The 22,739-nt window shown below is 38.8% G+C and overlaps 3 protein-coding genes across 9 annotated transcripts; 2 read left to right on the forward strand and 1 right to left on the reverse strand.

Moving 5' to 3' along the window:
* Positions 1-2,574: 2,574 nt before the first annotated feature.
* Positions 2,575-4,781, reverse strand: gemin8 (gem (nuclear organelle) associated protein 8). Of its 2 annotated transcripts, none has more exons than XM_003458094.4 (4): positions 4,647-4,781; positions 4,321-4,385; positions 3,771-4,110; positions 2,575-3,638 (listed from the first exon to the last, which is right to left on the reverse strand). In XM_003458094.4, exons 2-4 carry the CDS (start codon positions 4,321-4,323, stop codon positions 3,379-3,381), a joined length of 603 nt encoding a protein of 200 aa, XP_003458142.2. In that variant the 5' UTR covers positions 4,324-4,385; positions 4,647-4,781; the 3' UTR covers positions 2,575-3,378. The 2 variants fall into 2 exon arrangements, with proteins under 2 accessions (XP_003458142.2, XP_005463147.1); XM_005463090.3 differs by having other exon boundaries at positions 3,771-4,113.
* Positions 4,782-10,578: 5,797 nt separating this feature from the next.
* Positions 10,579-22,301, forward strand: LOC106096927 (uncharacterized). Of its 6 annotated transcripts, none has more exons than XM_025902659.1 (6): positions 10,670-10,717; positions 17,556-17,583; positions 17,690-18,010; positions 18,326-18,479; positions 21,832-21,880; positions 21,965-22,301. In XM_025902659.1, the coding sequence occupies exons 1-6, from the start codon at positions 10,685-10,687 to the stop codon at positions 22,028-22,030; spliced, it is 651 nt and encodes a 216-aa protein (XP_025758444.1). In that variant the 5' UTR covers positions 10,670-10,684; the 3' UTR covers positions 22,031-22,301. The 6 variants fall into 6 exon arrangements, with proteins under 6 accessions (XP_019210767.2, XP_025758444.1, XP_025758443.1 ...); XM_025902658.1 differs by lacking the exon at positions 18,326-18,479 and adding an exon at positions 21,407-21,560; XM_019355223.2 differs by lacking the exons at positions 21,832-21,880; positions 21,965-22,301 and adding exons at positions 18,686-18,737; positions 18,818-19,073.
* On the forward strand, positions 14,681-16,416 carry LOC100703666 (uncharacterized). The gene is made up of 5 exons (XM_003458095.5): positions 14,681-14,878; positions 14,965-15,270; positions 15,352-15,475; positions 15,628-15,682; positions 15,797-16,416. The coding sequence occupies exons 1-5, from the start codon at positions 14,815-14,817 to the stop codon at positions 15,992-15,994; spliced, it is 747 nt and encodes a 248-aa protein (XP_003458143.1). The 5' UTR covers positions 14,681-14,814; the 3' UTR covers positions 15,995-16,416.
* Positions 22,302-22,739: the final 438 nt, after the last annotated feature.

Here is a 22,739-nt window from a genome sequence, read left to right on the forward strand (position 1 = left end):
TTGATTTGACTAACTGCCTAATGAGCTTCAGAAGAGTGATCGTGTGACAAAAGGCTGCAAAGATATTCAGAGTGAAACGGTGAAAGTTAACAGACCGAGCTGGCTCTACACGCCCGAGGCTTCAAAGTGATAATCAGACATGCAAATAAGAATCCATCACACCGACAACACGCAGCTCAACACGGCCAGGACAGATCTCTGCACCATCCAACACGAGATGAACCCGCTCCTCTTTGCAACAGTTGAAATGCAAAATAAGCAAAAACAGGAAAATGTAAAAACACAGTTCGCCTACCCATTTTTTTCAGCTCTTGTGGAAACTGGTCCGGACACTGTAAGTGACTGTAAGATGATGTCCACAGGTTGTCTGGAGAGGAGGGGAAGGAGAGGGGAGGGGGGAGGCAGGATGAAAACAACTGCACGTCCCATTCTGGAATCAGAGGGAGGAGGAGGGGGGTGGCGTGTGACGTCACCCCCGGGGTTAGAAATGGATAAGGCTTCATTAATCCAAACGCACAAGACAAGTGTCCTCGTCGGTTCTTCGTGCCAAATTATAAGACAGACGTCTGCTTTAACAAAGCACAGCCCAGCTTTAATTCATTTAAATCAGTTTTACATTTGTTCGTTCGCTCATTGAATATTTATGTATGTATTTTTTCTTTTTAAATAGCGTATTATTTATTTATTTATTCACTGGCAATAAATAAATAAATAATTCATGAAAATATTTGTTTATTTTTTGCTCATACAATTATCATATCATCACATCATCATGTCATTTACTTTTCTTGTGACACCCATAATCACTGACTCATGAGTCATAATAACAATTTTGAATATACAATTTAAATGAAAAATATTTACATTTTTTTCAATATTTATTTATCAATAAAAATAGAATATTTTAAAATAACCTTGTTTTTACTTATAGTTTTCATTTTTAATTGAATTTTTTTTTTTTTTTTACTGAAAAGATTTAATTACTCGATGTTCTCTAATGTGTTCCTGTGACTTTCATAATCATAATGAGGAGTTCTGCAATGGTCTTATAAGAAGTTTTACATGTTTGTTTATTCATGTATCTATTTATGGTTAAATGTGATTTTTAAAATTAATTTGCATTTATTTACTCTATTTACTAGCTAACTAGTTAATTAATTGGTTAAAACAACAAGTGCAAGTCATTCCGATGTGTCACCACTTTACAAAGACCTGGAGGAAGAACCAAACATTCATCTTTAGGAAATTGGTTAGGAGGTTTAGAAGCAACCCAACCCCAAGCACGAAACAAGCAGCTGCTCCAAAACCAACACCTTTGTGCTCAAATAAAATCTGCAGTTGCACACGTAGACGAGCCAAATACCATCTGGAGAAAAGTTTTATAGTTGAGGTATTTGGTCACAGTTTGGAGGAGTAAAGGTGAGGCTTTACAACCTAAGAACAGTGTATCAGCTGTCATCATGCTCTGGGGCTGCACTGCTGCTACTGGTACTTCTTTAGCAGGAGGTCTACCTCCATATTCTCCAACTTCACCTTAAATCAACAGTTAGATGGTTTCAGATGTGGACACAGTTTGGTGTTCCAACAGGACAATGATCCCAAATATACATCAAAACTGGTTTTGGAATGGATAAAGCAGGCTAACATTAAACTCTGAAAAGACCTTCTGAAAGCCTCAACGTCAAGCGTTCTGAAAATTTGAGAACTATGTTTAAAGGTTGGGCCTGTGCTCTGAAACTAAACAAGCCTACCAATTCAACGAAGAAGACTGGTCAAATATTTAATTTTTCTATATTTAAATTTCAATTTTATTTATGCAGCACCAAATCACAACAACAGTTGCCTCAATGTGCTTTATATATATATATATATGTACCAAAAGCAACTAGTAGTCTATGTGCATATTCAAGTTTCAAATTTCAAATCAATTTATTTATATAGCACTAAATCACACATCGCTCAAGGAGCTTAAAAGCTCTTTAGAAGCTCACTGAGGGGAAAAAAGTATCCAGTATTTCACAAAAAGATTAGAGAAAAGCCCAAGAAGTAAGAACTTTAGTTTTTCTCGTATCCTCTCCCGTTAATCTCGCGACCCATCCAATTTATCTCATGACCCCGCAGAGGGGAATCAGAGGACTGAAATACCAAACGACATGTAAACTAATGAAAACTCGTCCCTTCTGAGCAGCTGAATACAGAGTACTGAAAGTGCTAGCATCACAGTTTCACTTCTTTTTTTGTGGGAATTAAATTCTGGGCATGATAAGTAAGAAAAATACAAAACGCCTGCATTTATTTTTAGTGTCAACACTTAATAAATGATTACATTTAATGAAAAATAAAACTGCATTTGCATCCACTACCCAAAAATTCAGAAATAAATCTTCCAAGTCTGACACAAAAAGCTTTAATTTATGTTGAGTAAATAAAAATTCGAATTAAACAAAAGTCCTACTAACTTGAATTACTTGGCCCAGTTTTATTTCTGAGTACAGAAATGTGCTGACGAGCAGTTATATAATCGGATTTCCATCTCACAGCGATGCCACTAAAAATCACCACAGGCAAAGGAAGTTTCATGTGGACATAAAACACTTTATTACAAACAGAAATCATATAAAATACACATCCTCCAGTTTAAAAAAAAAATGGAGCAGCTTGGTGCAAACACAAACAAGATAAAACAGAATAGTCAACATCCCCCCCCCCAGAGAACGCACTCGAGTGGCTTTGAAGCCAGTGAAATGTCAGAATTGGAGAACCGCACTTTAGAAGTAACAACAACAAATCACTCTTGTTGTGTAGGAATATCAGAGGCAGCCATGCAGGAACGCTCCCAAATCTGAACACAGGGAGGGGGGAGGAGGTGGGGCTGACAATGTTTTCTGTTTTTTGTGGTTAAACTAAGTTGACAGGCATAAGAGGAGCTACTGCAGCATGAAACATCAGCGAGCCAGAGGGTAAACAAAAAGAGATTAGGAGGAAACACACAGGCGCAGGCTGTTTGAATACATTTGCATCACCTGTGGGGGCAAATTTACTGTAACTCTGACCCTCAGCTCACGCTGCTTCTCACTTTTTAGCGCCGAACCAACAGGATGTTTTGGGGGACTAAGTGCTGGCGTTTAATGCCATAAATTAAAAACCAATTTATGCAGAAGGGTAAACCTCGAGGAGATGTCGTGTTTTACTGCCACAGCCAGAGGTTTTTAATCTGGAGCAGCAGCCGACAGGTCAGAGATGTTCGTGTTTGGCCGAGCAGAAGTTTTGTTTTCTTCCTTGAAATAACTTCAAACCTCCTAAACCCGTTAGTTCTACATCAGCAGCTCATAGAGGGATCAGAACATGGATCTCCTCCAGATCAAACTGTTTACGGCGTCATAGCTTCAGCGGGATCACGGGCCAGTACTTGGGCTGCTTCAGGTCACAGTTTCTTTCGAAATTGAGTTGCATTGCTGCCTCCATGGCCATGATCTTGGCCGCATCCCCGCCGTACAGCTTCTTCATCTCGGCCGTGCGTCTTTCGCCGGGTCGCTCCAAGGGAGGGGCGACACTGCTCTGCAAGGAGAAACTGTGCAGGTCCTGGTCGGCCGGCACGTAGCTGCCCTGCTGCTCCGCCTCCATCTGCTGCTGCTTCTCTGCAAGAACGACAACACAGACCATTTTTGGACACATACCAGACAGGCTCCTCACCTTAGACTAAACATCTGGAGAGGCTGCGCTTTTAAAAAATGACCTTTTAAAGCACCTGCTCCCCTTTGTTTACTTACTGAGCTCCTCCTTGTGTCGCTCAGTCTGGGCGAAGTACTGCCGGAGCTCCTCACTGATCTCCATGTTGCTCACATCGCACTCAATCTCGCTTTCCGAGCTGCTTTCCTCCACGCCGCCCTCCTCGTCTTCGCTGTTGCTCTCTGCAGAGCTCCAGTCAGCATAGCGAGCCCGGTCACTACGTCCCTCCTCCTGGTAGCAGCAGGGGCCGTAGGCAGCCTCCAAGGCCTTTCTGTAGGCGCGCCTGTGCCTCTGATGCCACGCCATGGCCTGCTGGTAGTGCTGCCAGTATCGGCTGTACACCGGGCTGGAAAACCAGGACATCACAGTGCTTATGTCCTCCTGCTGAGGAGAAAGATGAGCAAAGGTCTTCTCAGATCGGTCATTTCTCCAAGAAAATGCATACTAGAGTCCTCTCTGAGTGATCACAATGATTAGCATGCAAGAACATGAACTAAAGAGTGCTCCTGATAAAGCCTCGTTTGTCAGTTGAGGGTACAATAAGGGGCGTGATCCTACAAAATAAAAGCATTTCTATCTCAGTTTACTCACCATGACTGCAGACAGCTGCAACTTATGAGATGTTCCTCTTTGTTACTGTTACGTCATCGGCAAACCTGCAGTTTATGAACAAAGTGGTTTACGAAGGCAAACCAGCCAACAGAGAGTAAGCTAAACACTGCAGGTGTTTGAGAAACTCTCACAACACACTGCGGGTTAGCGAGGCGCGTGCTGACATCTGGCAAACAAAAATGGACGCTACGTACGTCACTTTTCACCCAGCCACACGCCAACAACACACTCCGACTTTTCACATCATTAAAGTGTTAGTGTAAGCGTTTTGACCCGATAAATCCCTCACATGATCAAACTCTTACCTCTTGTGAAGCCAAGCAGTTTAGCATCTCATCTCACTTCCTCGGAGAAAATTTCCCAGCAGCCCTTGAGTCCCTGCACAATAACTGCTGGCTATTTGGCGCCACCCAGTGGATCCTGTGCGAACACGCACCCACAGTCAACAGTTCGAAGTCGTACGTGACAATAAAAACGCCGCAGCATATTACATTTATTCAATGAATTTATTCATTCTTTCCTCCTTATACCAGTAAAACGGTAGCTTTAGTTTATTTCACTGACTTTGAGTTATTAGCTTTACACGAGAGACACTCGTTTTGCAGTGTTATTCATCTAATACTATTGCAAAACTTCACTAAAACATCATGAAGCTCTAAAGTGTTTTGTCATTAAATAAATAAGGTAAGTAAAGGAAATAATTTACAGGTTTTTATTTGTTTTTGTGGGTGTCATTTGTGCAACTGCATAAAATATGGTATCATAATGAAGGAAATAATAATAATAAAAATTCTAATACATTTTTTTTGCCCTTAGTCTCGTCCTTCATCTAAAAGCTGTTTGCCTTGGGAGACCATATCAAGTTTTATGTGTTTTATGTGGCCAAGTTTTCAGCAGGTGCAGTGTAAAGGCCAATGTGGACAGGTACAAGCTGCCCATCGACCTGAAGACAGTGCTTGTTGTCGGAAGGAGGAAGTGGTGCTATTGTTGGTCCATGAGCCAATTCAATTCAATTCAATTCAATTCAATTCAATTCAATTCAATTCCATTTTATTTGTATAGCGCCAAATCACAACACACATTCGGGCTTCTCCCATCTCTCATGAACTCCAGTCACGCTTCTTTCAGTATTTTGGCCAACTTGTCAACCAATCAGCGTCTGACTGACTCATCATCCATGTACAGAGGCGTGCAGTTGGGAGTCGGGTGGATGAAAAAAATCTTTGAACAGAAATCCAAATGCTGATGAACAATGTTGACTATATAATGTCTGTTCTTGCTGATTATACATCTGGCACAAACATTATTGTGACTTATTGTGCTGGACTGAAATAAAATGGCCCAGCAGATGGTGCAGTTTTAAAACAGGTTCACTGCTTTTCCCTCACCTGCTATTTTTTTCTTTCGTTTTCTTGTTTTCATCCACAAAGGGACACGTCTTTTTTGGGGTCATAGAGATCTACTTTCAAAACTTAAACTGTGCATGCACATAACCCCCAGCTCTGACAATGAAAACGATTAAACCAGTAGCATTAAATTGTCAGTCTGTTAAATTCCACCCATCCATTCTCTTCTGCTTATCCTTATCAGGGTCGCAGGGGGGCTGGAGCCTATCCCAGCTAACACAGGTTGAGAAGCAGGGTACACTCTGGACAGGTTGCCAACCTGAGGCAGAGAGCCAGACAACCATTCACACCTATGGGCTCCGGAGTTAACCCCACTAACTGCATGAAGCTGGAGTACCCCGAGAGAACAAACCCAAACATGGGGAGAACATGCAAACTCCACACAGAAAGGCCCCCATATTTTACTTTGTACAAAGATATAACACATACACAACAAATAATAATAATGGATTGGATTTTATATAGCACTTTTCAAGGCACCCAAAGCGCTTTACAATGCCACTATTCATATAAATAGTGGCATAAATACACATTTATAGACCTGTCCTGTGTGACATTTGAAATGCTCCAACCTGCTTATTAGTATGCTTATACTTCGGGGCCAAATTCATCCAGTCAAAGTACATTGTTGTCACTGCCATATTGAGAGAGGTTTTGCATGAAAGGGTGGCGTGATACTTTGTCAGCTAAGGGTTGCTACCTTGGTTAGTAGGCTGCAGATGCATCTCATGTATTTAGCACCTTAGCAAAATCCAAGGTGGTGAACATTTAAAAAAAAAAGGTGTTTAGTGGGGCGATTTAACATGTGAGTCCATCAGGACTGACTTACTTATCGAGCTGGCATTAGATAGACCTCTGCATTAGTACTGCATTATATGTAAGGACTTATTGTGTGATTGTGTGGTTATAAAAGGCCAAAATGGGCATTTATTATTTTTTTCAAAGCTATAATAAGTCATTTTCATTCTTCCTTAACTTTCCTTTATTTTGAAAAGCAGAATTACATATATCTGGAACTGAATTTATTTATGGGACAAGATGCTGCCTTTTAATTCACATTATGCACAAAGACACGCTGTAACATGGATGCAGGCAGATCTTTTCATGAATTCATGAACTGTGCAGTCAATAATGACTCAAGCACTAACATATATACACATATACACATATCTATATGTGTATTCCTCGCTTTTCTTTGCACTGAATGAATCAGGATATAATTTCATTGTGCTTTTGGCATAATGACAATAAAAGATTACGATTCTGTTTTAAAATTTGCCGAACCGGTTTTGAGTAATTTGAATGAACTTATTCTAAATATGATTTGGAATTAAGATTTGATCGCAGAGTTGTAAAAACGCCACACGTGACCTTATACGAGCGAGGACGCTCGCATATTTGAGTAAGGGGGTGTAAAAACCGAAGAGAGTGTTTGAGTGCTGCTGAGATGTCTGACTGTATAACTGGGTCATGCATTGGCTTCAGGCTTCAAAGCTTTCAGAGGAAATGCAAAAAGACAGATGTGTCTTTTCAGTGTTGTTCACATGGATGTGTTAACAGAACAAGCAAAAAGTAAAATAAGTAATTCATTTTCTATTTCAGAGGTCCTGGGTTTCATCAAGTATGTTGTCTACACTTCCCTAAATATCACCCCATGCTGCTGACTGAGTGATAATACCTCGTCAATAGCATACAGATGAATAGTCGTTTGGATTATTATTTTAGAAAAATTCATCATTCAACATCTGGATTAATTTCATCGCCTCATTCCCGAAGTGTGAAAAGTGGACACAATTAATTAGAACTCAATTACAGGCCACTGATGCATGATTTATGTATCCGCGGTGTTTGAAATCTCAACGGAACAATTTGGGGATCATATCTGCGATTGCCTTTGCTTCTCCTTCTGCTGGCAGGTCTCAGAGATAATTGTTTATGTGTCACCCACAACAATATTTAGAACAAGGGTGAATCTGGTCAGACAGCATCTGTTATACTTGATTTTGAGCTTTCCTTTTTTTCTTTTTTGGTTGCATAGCTCAGATGAAAAAGAAAAGCCATTATCAGACAGCGATCTAACCAGCATTACTAACAAAACAAGAGCAAAAGGCACAGAGAGGAGGCCACAAAAACCCACACCTGAAACTCTGAGAGGTTCCTGAAGCTGTGGTTTTTTCATTTTTTGCTTTCTTCCTATGAAGTTCTTGTAAGCTTTGTATGTTTTGGAGTATTACCGCCCCCTCCTTATGTGCACATAGCCTTGCCTCTGCTAAAGCATCTTGCATCTTGGAACAATGGACTAGCATTGTCACTGTCAGTGTGTAGGAGGGGGGTCTTGCTCTGGGGTGCTATCTGTTGCATCCTGTTAAAAAGGCTCATGACTTGTTTGCTTTCAGCTGATGGTGCAGCTGTTATGATACAAACGCCTCCATCGAAATATCTGTCGTAACCTGACCATTATTCACTGCAAGAACATTGAATAACATACGCCTTATAGTCCATGATGCTCTATTTTTATTAGGTACATGCGTTCAGCTGCTCATTTATGCAAGTACCTAATCAGCCAATAACATGACAGCAGCTTGACGCATTTAGGCATGTAGACATGATCAAGATGACCTGCTGAAGTTCACATTGAGCATCAAAATGGTAAAGAAAGATGATCTAAGGGATTTTGAACTTGGCATGATTGTTGGTGTCAGATTGGTTGGTCGGAGTATTTTAAAAAACTGTTGATTTACTGCGATTTTCCCACACAGCGATCTCTATGGTTTACAGAGAATAGTGCGAGTGAGGAAATATCAAGTGAGCTGGAGTTCTCTGGGTGGAAAAAGGCCTTTCTGATACCACAGGTCAGGGGAGAATGACCACTGCTATAAGCTGAAGGCTGGAGTAACTCAAATAACCAGACATTACAATCAAAGTAGGCAGAAGAGCATCTCTGAATGCACAACACATTGGGCCAAAGCAGCAGAAGAGCACACTGGGTAACACTCCTGTTAGCTAAGCACAGAAAACTAAGGTTACAACACAGGCTCACCAAAGTCGGACAGTAGAAAACGGGCAAAACTTAAAAATAAACAACATTAAACAACATTAAAAAATATTTTTCAAAGATTTATTACCACCCATACCGTAAGAGTACTGGACAGTCACATATGTCTCTATGTTTATGGAGGGAGTTTTCTAATGTTTGACCCTAAACACCGCATCTGTATCTGTCCCATTTCTGCTTTGCTCATCAATTAAAGCCTCCATGCTTCGCTCAGGAGCAACATCTGTCCTCAGACAGCCACTTCGACTTTAACAATGCTTCTTTCTCTTATACATGTAGCGTTACATTAACACACTCATGTACATGATTCTATTTATTAGTAGAAGCTGAAAACAAAAATGAAATAGCAGTTAACGTGCATTATTGTGATGTTTTGACCTAGTTTCATTTGTTCACTACTTGACCATATCATTCAACTATATCATCACATGCACATTTACCGCAGTGACAACCTTTCTGATCTATATTGAAGACAACAGCAACAGCTGCTGTGTGTCTTTGCTTGTTTGGTCTGGTGTCTATTTTTACATTTCTGTCTGTTTACCTGTCTCTGTTACAGTTTCAGTTTTCAACTGTCTGCTTGTAGCTGAGGAACTATGTTTTCATGCACATCTATGCAACTCTCATACAGGATTAGAGGTCTGGATTTGGACTGGGTCACTGCGACACCTTCATTCTTTACTTTCTGTTCTAGATTTACTGCTGTGCTGGGATCATTGATCACTCAATGTTGGCGAGGCCTCACATTCGGCTCTAGTATACTTTGGTACACAGCAGAGTTCAAGGTCAACCCAAGGTAAAGTTCCCAGGTCATGTGCCTGCAACAAGCCCAAATCATCCCCCCTCCTCCACCGTGCTGACAGTTGATACGAGGTGTTTGTGGTGATATGCTTGTTTAATTTTAGCCAAACGTGGTGCTGTGCATTATGACCAAACATCTCCACTTTGATCTCTGTTCCAGATGTCTTGTGGTTTGCTGAGATGCAAGTTTGCAAACCTAACCCATGCTGCTATGCTCTTTGAAAAGAGGGGCTTGTTTAAGGAAACATTTCCAATCAAGCCATACTTGCTGTCTTTTTCTTTCATGAACTTTAATGTTTAACATGATAATTGAAGCCTGTAGAGTCGGAGATGTAACACTTTTTTGACACAGACCTTTTGAGTGGATTTACTGGCACGTCCACTCATGAGAACATAATGTATTAAAACACACCTGAATGCTGCAGACCAGCAAACTCCCCAAAATTCTGCTTTTATAGAGGTGCTCACACTTGCTGATGATCAATTGATGATTAGCAGCATCTCGCTGCTATCTTTGACAATCATATAGAAGCAGTAAGGGTGCGTTGAGTGTTTGTTAAAGAGATCATGAGAAGGTGTAATAGGTCACGTGTGGGTTACCACCTCAGTTCAGTTCCAAGAGGAAGCACAGATCCCTTTGGGATCACATCAAGAAAAGCATCCCATGTAAAAGGCTGGCAAAACAAACCAGCAGAGCTATGCGCTGTGACTGAAAGTGGCTGTCAGCGTTCATTTGAGACTTAAAAAAACATAATTTTAAAAGGTGTAAAGGGTTATTATGATAAATTATTATATCCTTATATCGAAAACCTTTGATGTGAAAGCCTCTGTGGAATATAAACAAATGTAAACAATGTGCTTTAGCACTAATGTTCTGACCTTCCAGTTCAGTCATTAGCTGAATGTTACCTGACAATTAGAAGCAGTAGCTTGTTGCACTTCCCTGTCTAGACCTTGACTCCACTTCTACTTGATACTTTTCTCTTGTGGTTTGATGATTAGTGTGTCAAAGGATTGCATTCAGCATGTATCGTTTTCTTCTGGGTATAATGTGTTGATTTGTTTGGTCATTGCTGCAGTTATGGACCAGAGGGCTTTGTGGTTTGCTCTGTTTCTGCCTCTGTCTTTGAGTTTTGACACTGAAGGTACTGTATGATTTATACACATCCAATCAGTTTTAAAGTCTTGTAGAATAAGAAGCAGACTATAGTACTGATCTATTGTTCTTAAAGTAGTCTTTAACACATTTTTTCGAGACAGCCAAATAGATCTTCATCACATCTTCTTTAATTGCAGAGACGATCATGAGAACCATTGGGGAACAAAAAGATGTCACTCCACTTTGCTCCAACTCTAGAGTGGATTACATTTCAATAGTGTGCACGATAAAGACAAAAGGGAGCAGGGCAGAAGGCTGTCGTCTGCAGTATCAACATAGACGGGGCTTTGAGAACAAGTGCGACTCCAGGTTCAGGCTGGTAAAAGAAAACCGGGTCGTGTTTCTCCAGATGATCAATTTAACAGCAGAGGATAGTGGGAAGTCCACCTGTGAGTGTTCACGTAGCGATGGGACAGATATTATCCATCTCCTTATCTCGGGGGAAGGTGTGTGTTTGCTTTGTTCTTTCACTCATACCTGTTTCTGTTTGCCTCCTGTGCTGTTATTCAAGTTAAGGGCAGACTGCTGTTGAACAAATCGGACCTGCTGCACAGACTCATTCTGTTAAACTATGGCTCAAATAAAAACTAACTGAGGGACATTAGCTCTAGTACTGATCCTAACATTTTAACTGGAGGTAATGTCTAAAGTCTGGTTTTACGGTGGTTTGTACTCTATTTTTTCTGCACTTTCTACCTTTTCTTTTGTGATTTATTCTAGAGGCTCACACTTCTCCAGTGAGGCAGCTGATGTCTTCCACTGTGATTTGTATATGTACTGGAATTGTCATTGTAGCCGGAGTTGTCCTCGGATTTATCCTGAGACAAAATCATTGCAGGTGAAAATGTGTTTCTCGGACTTTAAATTTAAGCAGTTTGTGTTTACAACACACTGAGAGAAGAACTGTAACTTAGAACAACTGGACAATCAGTAATCAAACAATTTTAGTTTGTAAAGACGGTTTAATGTGTTTTACTTGAGGGTTTTGCATGGCCCTAACTCTCACCTTTGTTCACAGATACCCTAAAAGGAAAGAGCCACATGGATCAATAGTAAGTGAATCCCGTCGTTCTTTCTGTTGTTCTGCGTTCAGTAAAAAATCCAATTTATTGTGTGCAGTCCTACAAACTATACATTTAGAAATCTAGCTGGCCTTCTTATCCAATGCAACATAATAAACTTTGCCATATTAAAAGCATAAATTCTGTATATGTTAGAAAATATAAGTTGAGCAATGAAACCAGTTGAAAATCCTCTCACATACTTGGCAGCTGGCACTTCAGCATGTGCAACTGTCACTGCAGTAGTGCACTTGTTATTCAGAGAGAAGGTGTAACAAAAAAAGTTACACTTGACATAAAGTGGTAAAACCTCAAGAGTCTTGGTTAGAGGATCAAACACTCTCAAACACGCTATGTGTGACAGTTATGCTGCTAGTTTTTAGTGCTTAATGCTTTGTAGGAGCCCACTTAAGACAAACAAGGTTGTCTTTTTAAGGATGCACATCTTAGAGACACAGAGAACTGAGAGTCAAAGGGATTTTTCTTTCCTTTCAGGGTCAGTAGTGAGAGAGAAAGACCAGGGGGATGTCGGTTAAGCGAACAGCTCAGACTTTCAGTATGATTCAGGTTTCACAACAACACTTGTAGCAGGCCATGAAACAGTTTTTCCAGCTTAATTATGTGGAAACATTTATTTACCTTTAAAATGCTCAAAATGTCACAATTTGGCTTAAAGTCAGACACAAACCCGAGTACGGAGCAGAACAAAAGCCAAGCTTCACTGTGAGGCTGGTGGTAACAGGACAAAGTAACAGGACATGAAGAGACTGAGGAAAACTCACAAGTGACACAGCGAGGAAATCAGTGGACAGTCCAGTACAAAATGAACAGAGACCGAGCACTCGGTAATTAGAATAATGATTAAGAATAAGAATAATGATGGAATAAAAACTGTAATCCAAAACTTTAAGCAGTTCCCTGCAGCTCATGTTACCAAGATACTCGCTCAGCAAACACAAATGGGTTCACGGCTGCATGCAGGTCAAAGGTGGCAGTCTTCAATTTGAATTTAAGCTGATGATACTCTTTGCAATCACTTCCCAAATCCCACCTTTATGCTAGCTTTAATCTAGCAGAAGCAGAAGAAAGTTGGGAAGCAGCCATTATTGCTCCTGTAACATCTGCTTGCAGTGAAGCTGGCTAAACCCCACAGAGAGAGAGTAAACCTCAGCAGCAGCAGCACCATCACAGGTCTCCTGATCACAGCCCATAGTGCATAAGCTCATAGTGTAAACTAGTATGTGACCCTTTGTTTTTTAAAGTGAGTCACTGGCTGCCAAATTTATATGGAAAGCTTGTTTATGAGCACAAAAACCTTACAGATTTTGATGTTTTTACAGGATAAAGTCGATGATGATGCTACATACACAAGCCTTCACTGGGCGTCAGATGAGTTCTACCAGACTGTGCAATATCAGCCCGGTGCTGACAACAGCAGGGAGGCGACAGATACAGATACAGCCATCACTACGGTGACCGCCCAGCTGAAACAGGAAATAGACAAAAGAAAGAGAGATCAAAGTTTTGACATATATCAGAATATATCTTTTTAAGAAACAACGATTTCTTTTTTGTTTTTCTTCTTTTTGTTATAGATGTTTTCATATCTTCAGCTAGTTTTTTGTTCAAGGAAACATGGAAGAAAATCATAGTGCAAGCTTTATATCATTAAATCATATTATTTTTATTGTGCCTCTAGGTCCTCCCAGCAATAAGTTATGGGATCTACTTTTAGACTTTTATATACATTCAAATTAAAAGCAACTGTTTTTAACTTTTTGCACTGCTGCGTGTGAGTTGTGTTGTTGTGACCAGTGTCAGATGTTACTCCCACACACATGCACGTGTTTACAAAAAAACAAAATCACCAAACGTCGACCACAAACTAAATTGACCACAAACGTCTTATGTGAAACTTAAATAAGAACCGACATGAAACATTTTTGCATTCATGCACCTGAAAGTGAGAACTGAGAAGTTGAAGTTTACCCATCAGCCTTTGTGAAAAAGAGAGTTTCACAGGACTCCTCTGCACTCCTACGCACCATCGTCAAATAGCTTGTAGAAACACTTCTAGCTGAAATAATTTTTCCGTATCGGTTGTTTAAATCATTGCACATTTTTACAGCGTTGCTTAAGTTCGTTGATGTTTGGGGACTTTCTTTTAGGCCTTAAGGTCCTACCACTGCATTTAAGTTGAGCTGAGGTCTAGATTTGTGGTGTGCTTGGGATTATTTTCCTGTTGCATGACCCAGTTAGGGCCAAGCTTTAACTGTTGTACAGACAGCCTCACATTTGACTGTAGAATACTTTGCTATACAGAAGGGTTCATGGTCGATTCAGAGACTGCAAAGTGCCAAGGTCCTGTGGCTGCAAAACAAGGGCAAAACATCACTCCTCCCACACCGTGCTTGACAGTTGGTGTGAGGTGTTGGTGCTGGTAAGCTCTGCAACTTGAGGGCGTGCTGCCATCTTCTTCTCACAGAGCAGAGGTTTTCTCCTGCAAGCTTTCCAAACAAGCCATACTTGTTCAGTCTTTTTCTAACTGTGCTGTCATGAACTTTAATATTTAACTTGCTAACTGGGTTTTTAAATTTATTAGCACGGTCTGACCTTGAGGTGAATTTCCTGAGAAGATAGTGGCAGAGTGTCAGCACAAACCTGAATGCTCCAGACCTGAAAACTGTCAGGTGCTCACACTTTAATTATTCAAGTGCATTTGATTAGCAGTACGTGACTACTACCCTCTCCCATGGAGAAAGTAAGGGTGTGTTCAGTTTTTTCACAGGCCTGTGTCCCGAGAAAGCCTTTTAATTCACATGACTGTATAAGAGACTTATAGGAACCGATGATGTATTTTAACAGGAAAGTAGAAGCAGTCAGGTTCACTTCTGTTTCAATCCACGTCACATCAGGTCATGTACAGGTTACTGTACATTAATACAGATTATTAAAAGAAGATAGCAGGTAGACTTCAGTCTAATAGGCTCTATGGACATATTGAGACGTGGATGGCTCATTCTTCTGCCGCTGTGTGTGTGCGCTGACAGCAGAGGTACGGCACTAAACCTATTTTATGATAGAAAACTCTACTCTTTGTACTGATGTTGGTAACATGTTAACTTTTTCCCTTTCACTCAGTGAGAGTGAAAACCACTGGAAAAGGGCCAGACATCACTCCAGTGTGCACCAGTCAGAACTTGGCTTTGGTTTTAGTGAGATGTTGGATCAGCACAGAGAGACACACAGGGGAAACCTGCTGCCTGCTATACAGACGAGAGCAGCCATTAAAGTGTGCCTGTGACTCCAGGTTCACGCTGATAGACGTGAATCGTACTATATTTCTCCACCTGACCAGTTTAACAACAGCAGACAGCGGCAACTACACCTGCGAATGCTCATATGATAGAGAAACTCAGGTTTTAAGCCTTAATATCACCGTGGAATGTAAGCTTGTTTAGTCTTTTTTACATTTTTCAAGATAATGTTGATCGTCGTCTCTGATGTATTTTTTGCGTCAATGTTCAGTAGAGGACGACGCGTTTTCTGGCATGAAGTTCATGGCAACAGTCGTCATCATCTCTGCTGTTGCTACGCTCATCATTGCGGCTGGGATAACGTGTTGTGTCACCCTGAGGAGAAATCCTCCCAGGTGAAAACTTTTTAACTTGTAAAAAACACTTCATCATTTGAAAATGTCAGAATTTTCAGTTTCTTTGAAAGCAGCATGAAGAGATACCCACGTTAGCAGGTTTGAGGTATTTAATGTTCACCCTGTGAACTCTGATGTTTTTATTCTAACAGAGAAAACCAATCAGGACCATCTAACTTAACCAGATCTGAAACTCTGCAGACTTTGGTGAGTTTGACGTAGTTCTGTCTCACACTTCTCAAACCGTTTAAGGTCATGTGACAGCGTGTCTATTTTTAAACAGCACTGTAATTACATGATTAAATCCAAAATGTTGTTTAGGATGAAGTGGACCCCTACATGAGCCTTCAACACCCGACCAGTGATGTCTACCAAACTATCTCGTCAGGTCGCCCCCAGCATGATGCTAACTCCAGTCCAGCTACCTGTGATGCCACAGTGATGTACATTAATACTCAGGGAATGGATGGGAAAGAGTTACATGTTGATTATGCAATCTATGAAACTATCAAGTACTAAGGTGGAAATAGATATAAGATATGTTAATATGTCAACTTGACATTAGTTAGAAAAGGTAAAAAGTTATTATTTATGGACGAATGATGAATTTGCTTTGTACACTGTCATTGTAAAATAGGAAAATCAGCTAACTGAACATTTAATTTCTAAATAAAAATTACTCTAAATTCTAAATGTAACCTCAGGGTTGGTTTAGAGGTTACAGGGAGAGGTGTCCTTGTGTAGGTTCAAATAAAAATGTTATATAATTTGCATGATAATGTCCACTTAGTATACAAAGTATACAAGTATACCATCGAGCATGCCTGTGTACAAATGTATAATACTATCAAGTAAAGTACAGATAGATATTATGGTGTACAGAAAATGGGTAATATAGACTAATATATGAATCAGAGGCCTTTTGTTCTTTCTTTCTATTTAAATTTTTTTTTTTTTTTTGCATTTTATGTAATTCTGTTTGAAACCATTTACTCCACAACTGTGAAGCTCAGATAAATCAATATTATGATATTGTTTCATGTCTGTTTGTGTTGATTAAAGTCACATTTTATGAACACAGAATTTCTAATGCAAAGCATTTTTTAACCCCAAGTCAATCACCTCATCCACACAGCTGCATCTCACAGACCAGAAGATTTTAAAGCACCGGAAACTACCACAGAGTGCATATGTGCCTGGTTTGACACGTGACACGTGTGCATTAATGTTCTGTTGTTGCTTTGAAATGTTTGGCGAAGTTCAAGATGTGCCTGTTGTGCAGTAATGGGTACATGCGTATTTACTTCTATTTTGAGACAGATGTCAAGTCGAGTCAACTTTACTTGTATAGCACATTTAAAAGATAACATGTGCTAAACAGAAGGATTGTTGTGGTTAGAAAGAAAAGGAATATATTAAAATAAATGAACTAAAATGATTACAGAAAGTCCACATATACATAAGCACATCAATGGAAATATATACATCATCCCATAAGATGAAGAACCAAACTGAACTAAGACAAAACAGACCTGAAGTGGGTTTTAAAGTGACCTGAGAGCCCCTTGAAAATAAGTAGGTCTTCAAATTCGATTTAAAATAAAGGACGAGGAAAACTTTATAAAAGAGGGATGAATGTTCCAACGATGGAGAAAGCTCTGTCATCTTTAGATTTTAAGTGGGAGTGTGGAACCAGGAAACGTGAGGACTGCAGAGCTCGAGGGGATTTGGGTAAGAGATGTAATGTGAATGTTATTTGGTAACACATCAATCACATGTATGTTCCATTTATCAGTGTTTGATCTTCATTCAATGTTGCTTCTTGATACAAATGGTTGAGGCTACATTTTAATCCATAAAAGCACTTCCTTCTTTGGCGGCTGCTCAGATCTCTGTGAAAGCTGACAATCTGAGGATTGGGTAGCTGCAGAAAATTGCAAAGGGGGTGTATCTGACTTCAGTCCTGCAGTACAGTAGAGTCCAGTGTACACAACCAGGAGCAGTTAAGAAAGAAAGAAAAGTCTTAGAAGTCTTGACCAGTATGGGTAGATGGAAACTGTGGTTTGCTCTGCTTCTGCTTCTGCTGCTGTTCTGTACAGGCACAAAAGGTATTGTGCATGAGTTGCTTTTATTTCTAAAGGATCGCTTATGTAGGGAATTTTTTGGTTTTTGGTTATTTCATACTGAACTGACTTTTATTTTTTTGTACTGCAGCTGTTCAGGAGCACCGTGTGAAAACCATTAGTAAAGAACCAGATGTGACTCCACTGTGCACCAATAAAACAATGAAAGTTATCCTGATGATAGTGTGTAAGATTCAAACAGAGAGGAGCAGAGGAGAAAACTGTAGTCTGATGTATCGACATGGACAGGACTTTGAGCATGGATGTGACTCCAGGTTCACACTGATGACAGAAAATCAGACTGTGTTTCTCCACCTGACAAATTTAACAGCAGAGGACAGCGGGAACTACACCTGTGAGTGTGTACGTACTGGAGGAGCAGATAAGCTTTATCTCAGTGTAACTGTGAAAGGTAAAGTGTGGATTTATTTAATAACTTTTATGATTGACACTTTATGTATTTCTGATTATTTTCTGCAGTGGTAACATTGTGATAATTATTATCACTGACATGTCTGTAGTCGTCAAAGAAATTAAACTGCTTCATTTTAGGAAAAATGTGAAGTAGTTAATCTGACCAAACTAATTATAAAACATTGTGCAGAATTTAAATATATGACAACGTATTTAATACCAAAAACTATGAAATTAATGTTACTTGGCAGACAAGAGTAGGTAGTATCTCAATGTTCCCTTATAATTGATCAGAACCTGTTTTACTTTTCAGAATTTTCAAATAATGTAGACGGAGTCAATCCCACCACGAACAGTTCAGCTGAAGTTCATTTAAGAAGTTCATTCTATGCTGCAACTGGATCAGCTGTATGCATCATCACATCTGGAGTTATCCTTGGACTGGTCTACAGCAAAAAATACCACAGGTAAGAGATTTTTATAGTACAAATAGGCTAATGCAATGCTCTGTCACATATTATCGAATGTAAATGTGTTAATTTTATCCTTTGTTAGTTTTGTCTTCAGTTTTGTACCACTCGTGCAAAAGCTTTTGTTTATCTGAAATCCTGGCTGACTACCAAATAGGAAATTTATAACCACCTTTTCATTTTTTGATTGTGGTGTTTCTCAGCAGAAAACATCAGGCGCTAATAACCAGTCATGGAAACGACAAACTGTACACGGTAAACTGTTGCACTTACTGCACTTTTCTCTGCTGTTTGTTTTACTTTAAAAATGTATTTTTTTATCTTTTCTTTTGCAGGAAGCAGAATACCGAGCCACGCGGTGTCTTCGTGCAAACGAAGAATGGTCTTTAATTACAGTGACTTCTGAAATCAAAGCGCTTACCATTTATGTAAATGTTTGAAGAGGCATGGTTAGGGAACATTAATATTATTGTTATTGGACTGTATTTCCATAGATAGTTTTTATATAACATCATGAATGGTTTTCTGGTGAATAAAAATGGAAGCATGCTTGCTGTCAGTGTTACTTTGCTACCTGTTTCACTCACCTGTAGATGTCTAAGTAAATTTTGTTTTAATTTTACATTTTTTTACATGTTCATCTCAAATGTTTAAATATTAAAGGTAAAGTCTGATTGTTTTACAAAGAAAGTTTTCTCTGTAACAAAAATAAAATGTTGATCTTTTTCATATCACAGAGTGAGTTTGTCTGCTACCTGCAAAGCTTTAGTTTACGTTATGTTACTAATCTAAATATTTTAACGGTTTTATTAAAAAAAGGCTCACCCATGCAAATCAGCCACCACAGCCATCACAGTTACATTCAAAGGTTTAACAATTTTCTGGACTGACTGACCTTCAGTTCTGAAAGTAGTGATGGACTGTAGTTTCTCTTTACTTAGCTGACTGATTTTTTGCCATAATGTGAATAATAAGAGTAGTCAAATAGGGTTGTCAGCTGTGTACTGCACAACAAACTGATGGTTCCAACACCATTAAAAAGGCAAGAAATGCCACAAATGAACCCTGACAAGGAACACCTGTGAAGTGAAACCATTTCAGGTGACTAAATCAGGAAGTTTATTGAGAGAAGGCCAACGGTTTGCAGCGCTCTCAACAAAACAAAGGGTGGCTACTTTCGGGAATCTAAAATGTAAAACATATTTAGAATTACTTTTTATTTTTTTCTTTGCTACTTAATTCCATATATCTTGCTTAATGTATCTGATGTATTCACTATGTATCTAAAATGTAGAAACTAGTAAAAATAAATAAAAAACAATAAATGACAAGGTGTGTGTAAACCGTTGACTGGTAGTGAATATAAATTAATATCTCCATCAACTCCATTAAAAACAACTAATTTTTCATTTTATGTCATGCGGTATTTGGGTAAAATTAAAACCTGACAATGTTTTAAATAAACCTTCAATAGATAAGAGTTTCCATTGCTAACTATTTTTAACCCCGGCTCAACCAATTTGTACAACAGACATGAGGTGTAAGTGAAAACTGTTTTCTGCCCACTATTTTCTATATTCTTGGCAGAGTGATATTTTGTTATGTCGTTGCTTTGAAATAATTGGTAAACATCAAGTTATGTCTGTTGTGCAGCAATGTCTGCATACATATTGGTTGCCTTTGCTACGAAATGGATGCGTAGCTTCTAACCTGACTGCTGTTTTAAGACAGACATCTTCCTTTGGGTAAGAGATGTGATGTGAGTGCTATTTGGTAACATATCAATCACATATAATAGTTCCATTTATCAGTGTTTAATCTTCATCCAATGTTGCTTCTTGAATTTCATCAAACAATGTATTTAAAGTTATTTTAAGTTGACACAAATGGGTGATGCTACATTTTAATACATAAAAGCACTTCCTTCTTTGACTGCAGCTCAAAGGGGGTGTATCTGACTTCCACCCTGCAGTACAGTAGAGTACAGTGTACACAACCAGCAACAGTTAAAGAGTTGTTTAGATGTGTTGACCAGTATGGGTAGATGGAAACTGTGGTTTGATCTGCTTCTGCTGCTGTTCTGTACAGGCACAAAAGGTAATGTACACGAGTTGGTTTTATTTCTAAATGATCGCTTATGTAGGGCATTTTGATGTTGAACAGTTAATATGTGTGGGTTTTTATAGGGAGAATATTATCTTTATCAATAAATGTTGGTTATTTACAGAAAGTGCTAACTTAGCATCTTTATTTCACACTGAACTGACTTTTATTTTTTTGTACTGCAGCTGTTCAGGAGCACCATGTGAAAACCATTAGTAAAGAACCAGATGTGACTCCACTGTGCACCAATAAAACAATGCAAGTTATCCTGCTGATAGTGTGTAAGATTCAAACAGAGAGGAACAGAGGAGAAAACTGTAGTTTGATATATCGACATGGACACAACTTTGAGCATGGATGTGACTCCAGGTTCACATTGATGACAGAAAATCAGACTGTGTTTCTCAACCTGACAAATTTAACACCAGAGGACAGCGGGAACTACACCTGTGAGTGTGTATATGATGGAGGAACAGATAAGCTTTATCTCAGTGTAACTGTGAAAGGTAAAGTGTGGATTTATTTAATAACTTTTATGATTGACACTTTATGTATTTCTGATTATTTTCTGCAGTGGTAACATTGTGATAATTATTATACCAGACATGTCTGTAGTCATCAAAGAAATTAAACTGCTTCATTTTAGGAAAAATGTGAAGTAGTTAATCTGACCAAACTAATTATAAAACATTGTGCAGAATTTAAATATATGACAACATATTTAATACCAAAAACTATGAAATTAATGTTAGTTGGCAGACAAGAGTAGGTAGTATCTCAATGTTCCCTTATAATTGATCAGAGCCTGTTTTACTTTTCAGAATTTTTAAATAATGTAGACGGAGTCAATCCCACCACGAACAGTTCAGCTGAAGTTCATTTAAGAAGTTCATTCTATGCTGCAACTGGATCAGCTGTATGCATCATCACATCTGGAGTTATCCTTGGACTGGTCTACAGCAAAAAATACCACAGGTAAGAGATTTTTATAGTACAAATACGGTAAAGACTCATTAGTAAAGCATAAGAGCCATTTAAAGATCATCTAATCCAAATTCTTTCACACATCTAATAATATTTTCTTATTTAAAATCTTTTATACACTTAGTTTTTAGGAGAGGTGAGCTTTTTTCATGCATAGGCTCTTTTTATATAAATATGACATAATGTATAAAATATTTGTGTACTCTGTGTGCCAAAGTAAAGTACGCTACTCAAGTATTTTTTATTGTTATTTGTCCAACAGAAGACGACATGCGCCTATAACCATCTTTGAAAACACAGAACTGTACACGGTAAAATGTTGCACGTTGAATTTTTTCATCATGTGCATTTTACTTTACTTTGGCTTCACTATGACTCCGTGTTTTCTTTTGCAGCAAACAGAACCGATTGAGCCATACGAAGTGTTCATGCAAACAGAGAATTTAATTTATGATCTCTAACTTTCAAAATCAACATGCATGCTATTTATTTAAATGTCTGAATGTGTGAGGTGGTGTACATTAAAGTGCAATATATTATTGTTAATGTTATCATTATTATTATTTCATAACACAAATTGAAGCAGAAGCTGCTGTATACAAATTAATTTTACTTTGCTAGCTGTTTCACTCACTTGTGGTGATAATTATATGACTACATGTTATTTTAATGTTTTAAAGTTTATGTTTAATGTTTGAAAATTTGAAATTAAAGTTGAAATGTTTTAAAGCATACTGTGATGTATAACAAAATTAAATAACTTGTCTTTTGGACTTTTTTTAAAACCACAAATACCTGTCAAATACCTTCAGTGCTGTGGTAACAGTATAGTAATAATAAAAACATTCTTAAAGTTTAATGTAAAACTGCCTCAGCCGGATATCATCTTGATGCACTTTAAGATTTCCCTGTAAACCACTATGTGAAACAATATTCAGCAGCGGCACATGCAGAGGAGGTTGGGTTTTTTTCCCCCAGAACTATATGAGTTGTCACTTTGACCTATCACTATCGTCGTGCTTCCTGTATCAAGTTCCTGTCCTTACACACACATTAAACTCATTTGCACTTCAGTTAACTTCAACATGCAAATCATCACCTTACAAACCCCCTGAGCACAAATGTTTGATGGCCCCTGGATTTTATTGCTCAGACGTTTTTCTCCTCTTC

Source organism: Oreochromis niloticus, linkage group LG23, assembly GCF_001858045.2.
Source record: "Oreochromis niloticus isolate F11D_XX linkage group LG23, O_niloticus_UMD_NMBU, whole genome shotgun sequence".
Taxonomy (NCBI): Eukaryota; Metazoa; Chordata; class Actinopteri; order Cichliformes; family Cichlidae; genus Oreochromis; species Oreochromis niloticus.

Coding starts and splice junctions, on each gene's coding strand:
- gemin8 (XM_005463090.3), bottom strand. Junction 3,639..3,770: donor GCGACACAAGGAGGAGCTCA/GTAAGTAAACAA, acceptor TCGTTCTTGCAG/AGAAGCAGCAGCAGATGGAG.
- LOC100703666 (XM_003458095.5), top strand. CDS start 14,815: ATGGACATATTGAGACGTGGATGGCTCATTCTTCTGCCGCTGTGTGTG. Junction 15,271..15,351: donor CCTTAATATCACCGTGGAAT/GTAAGCTTGTTT, acceptor GTCAATGTTCAG/TAGAGGACGACGCGTTTTCT. Junction 15,476..15,627: donor CTGAGGAGAAATCCTCCCAG/GTGAAAACTTTT, acceptor TTATTCTAACAG/AGAAAACCAATCAGGACCAT.
- LOC106096927 (XM_019355222.2), top strand. CDS start 10,598: ATGATTAGTGTGTCAAAGGATTGCATTCAGCATGTATCGTTTTCTTCT. Junction 10,749..10,899: donor TTTGAGTTTTGACACTGAAG/GTACTGTATGAT, acceptor CTTTAATTGCAG/AGACGATCATGAGAACCATT. Junction 11,601..11,780: donor CTGAGACAAAATCATTGCAG/GTGAAAATGTGT, acceptor CTTTGTTCACAG/ATACCCTAAAAGGAAAGAGC.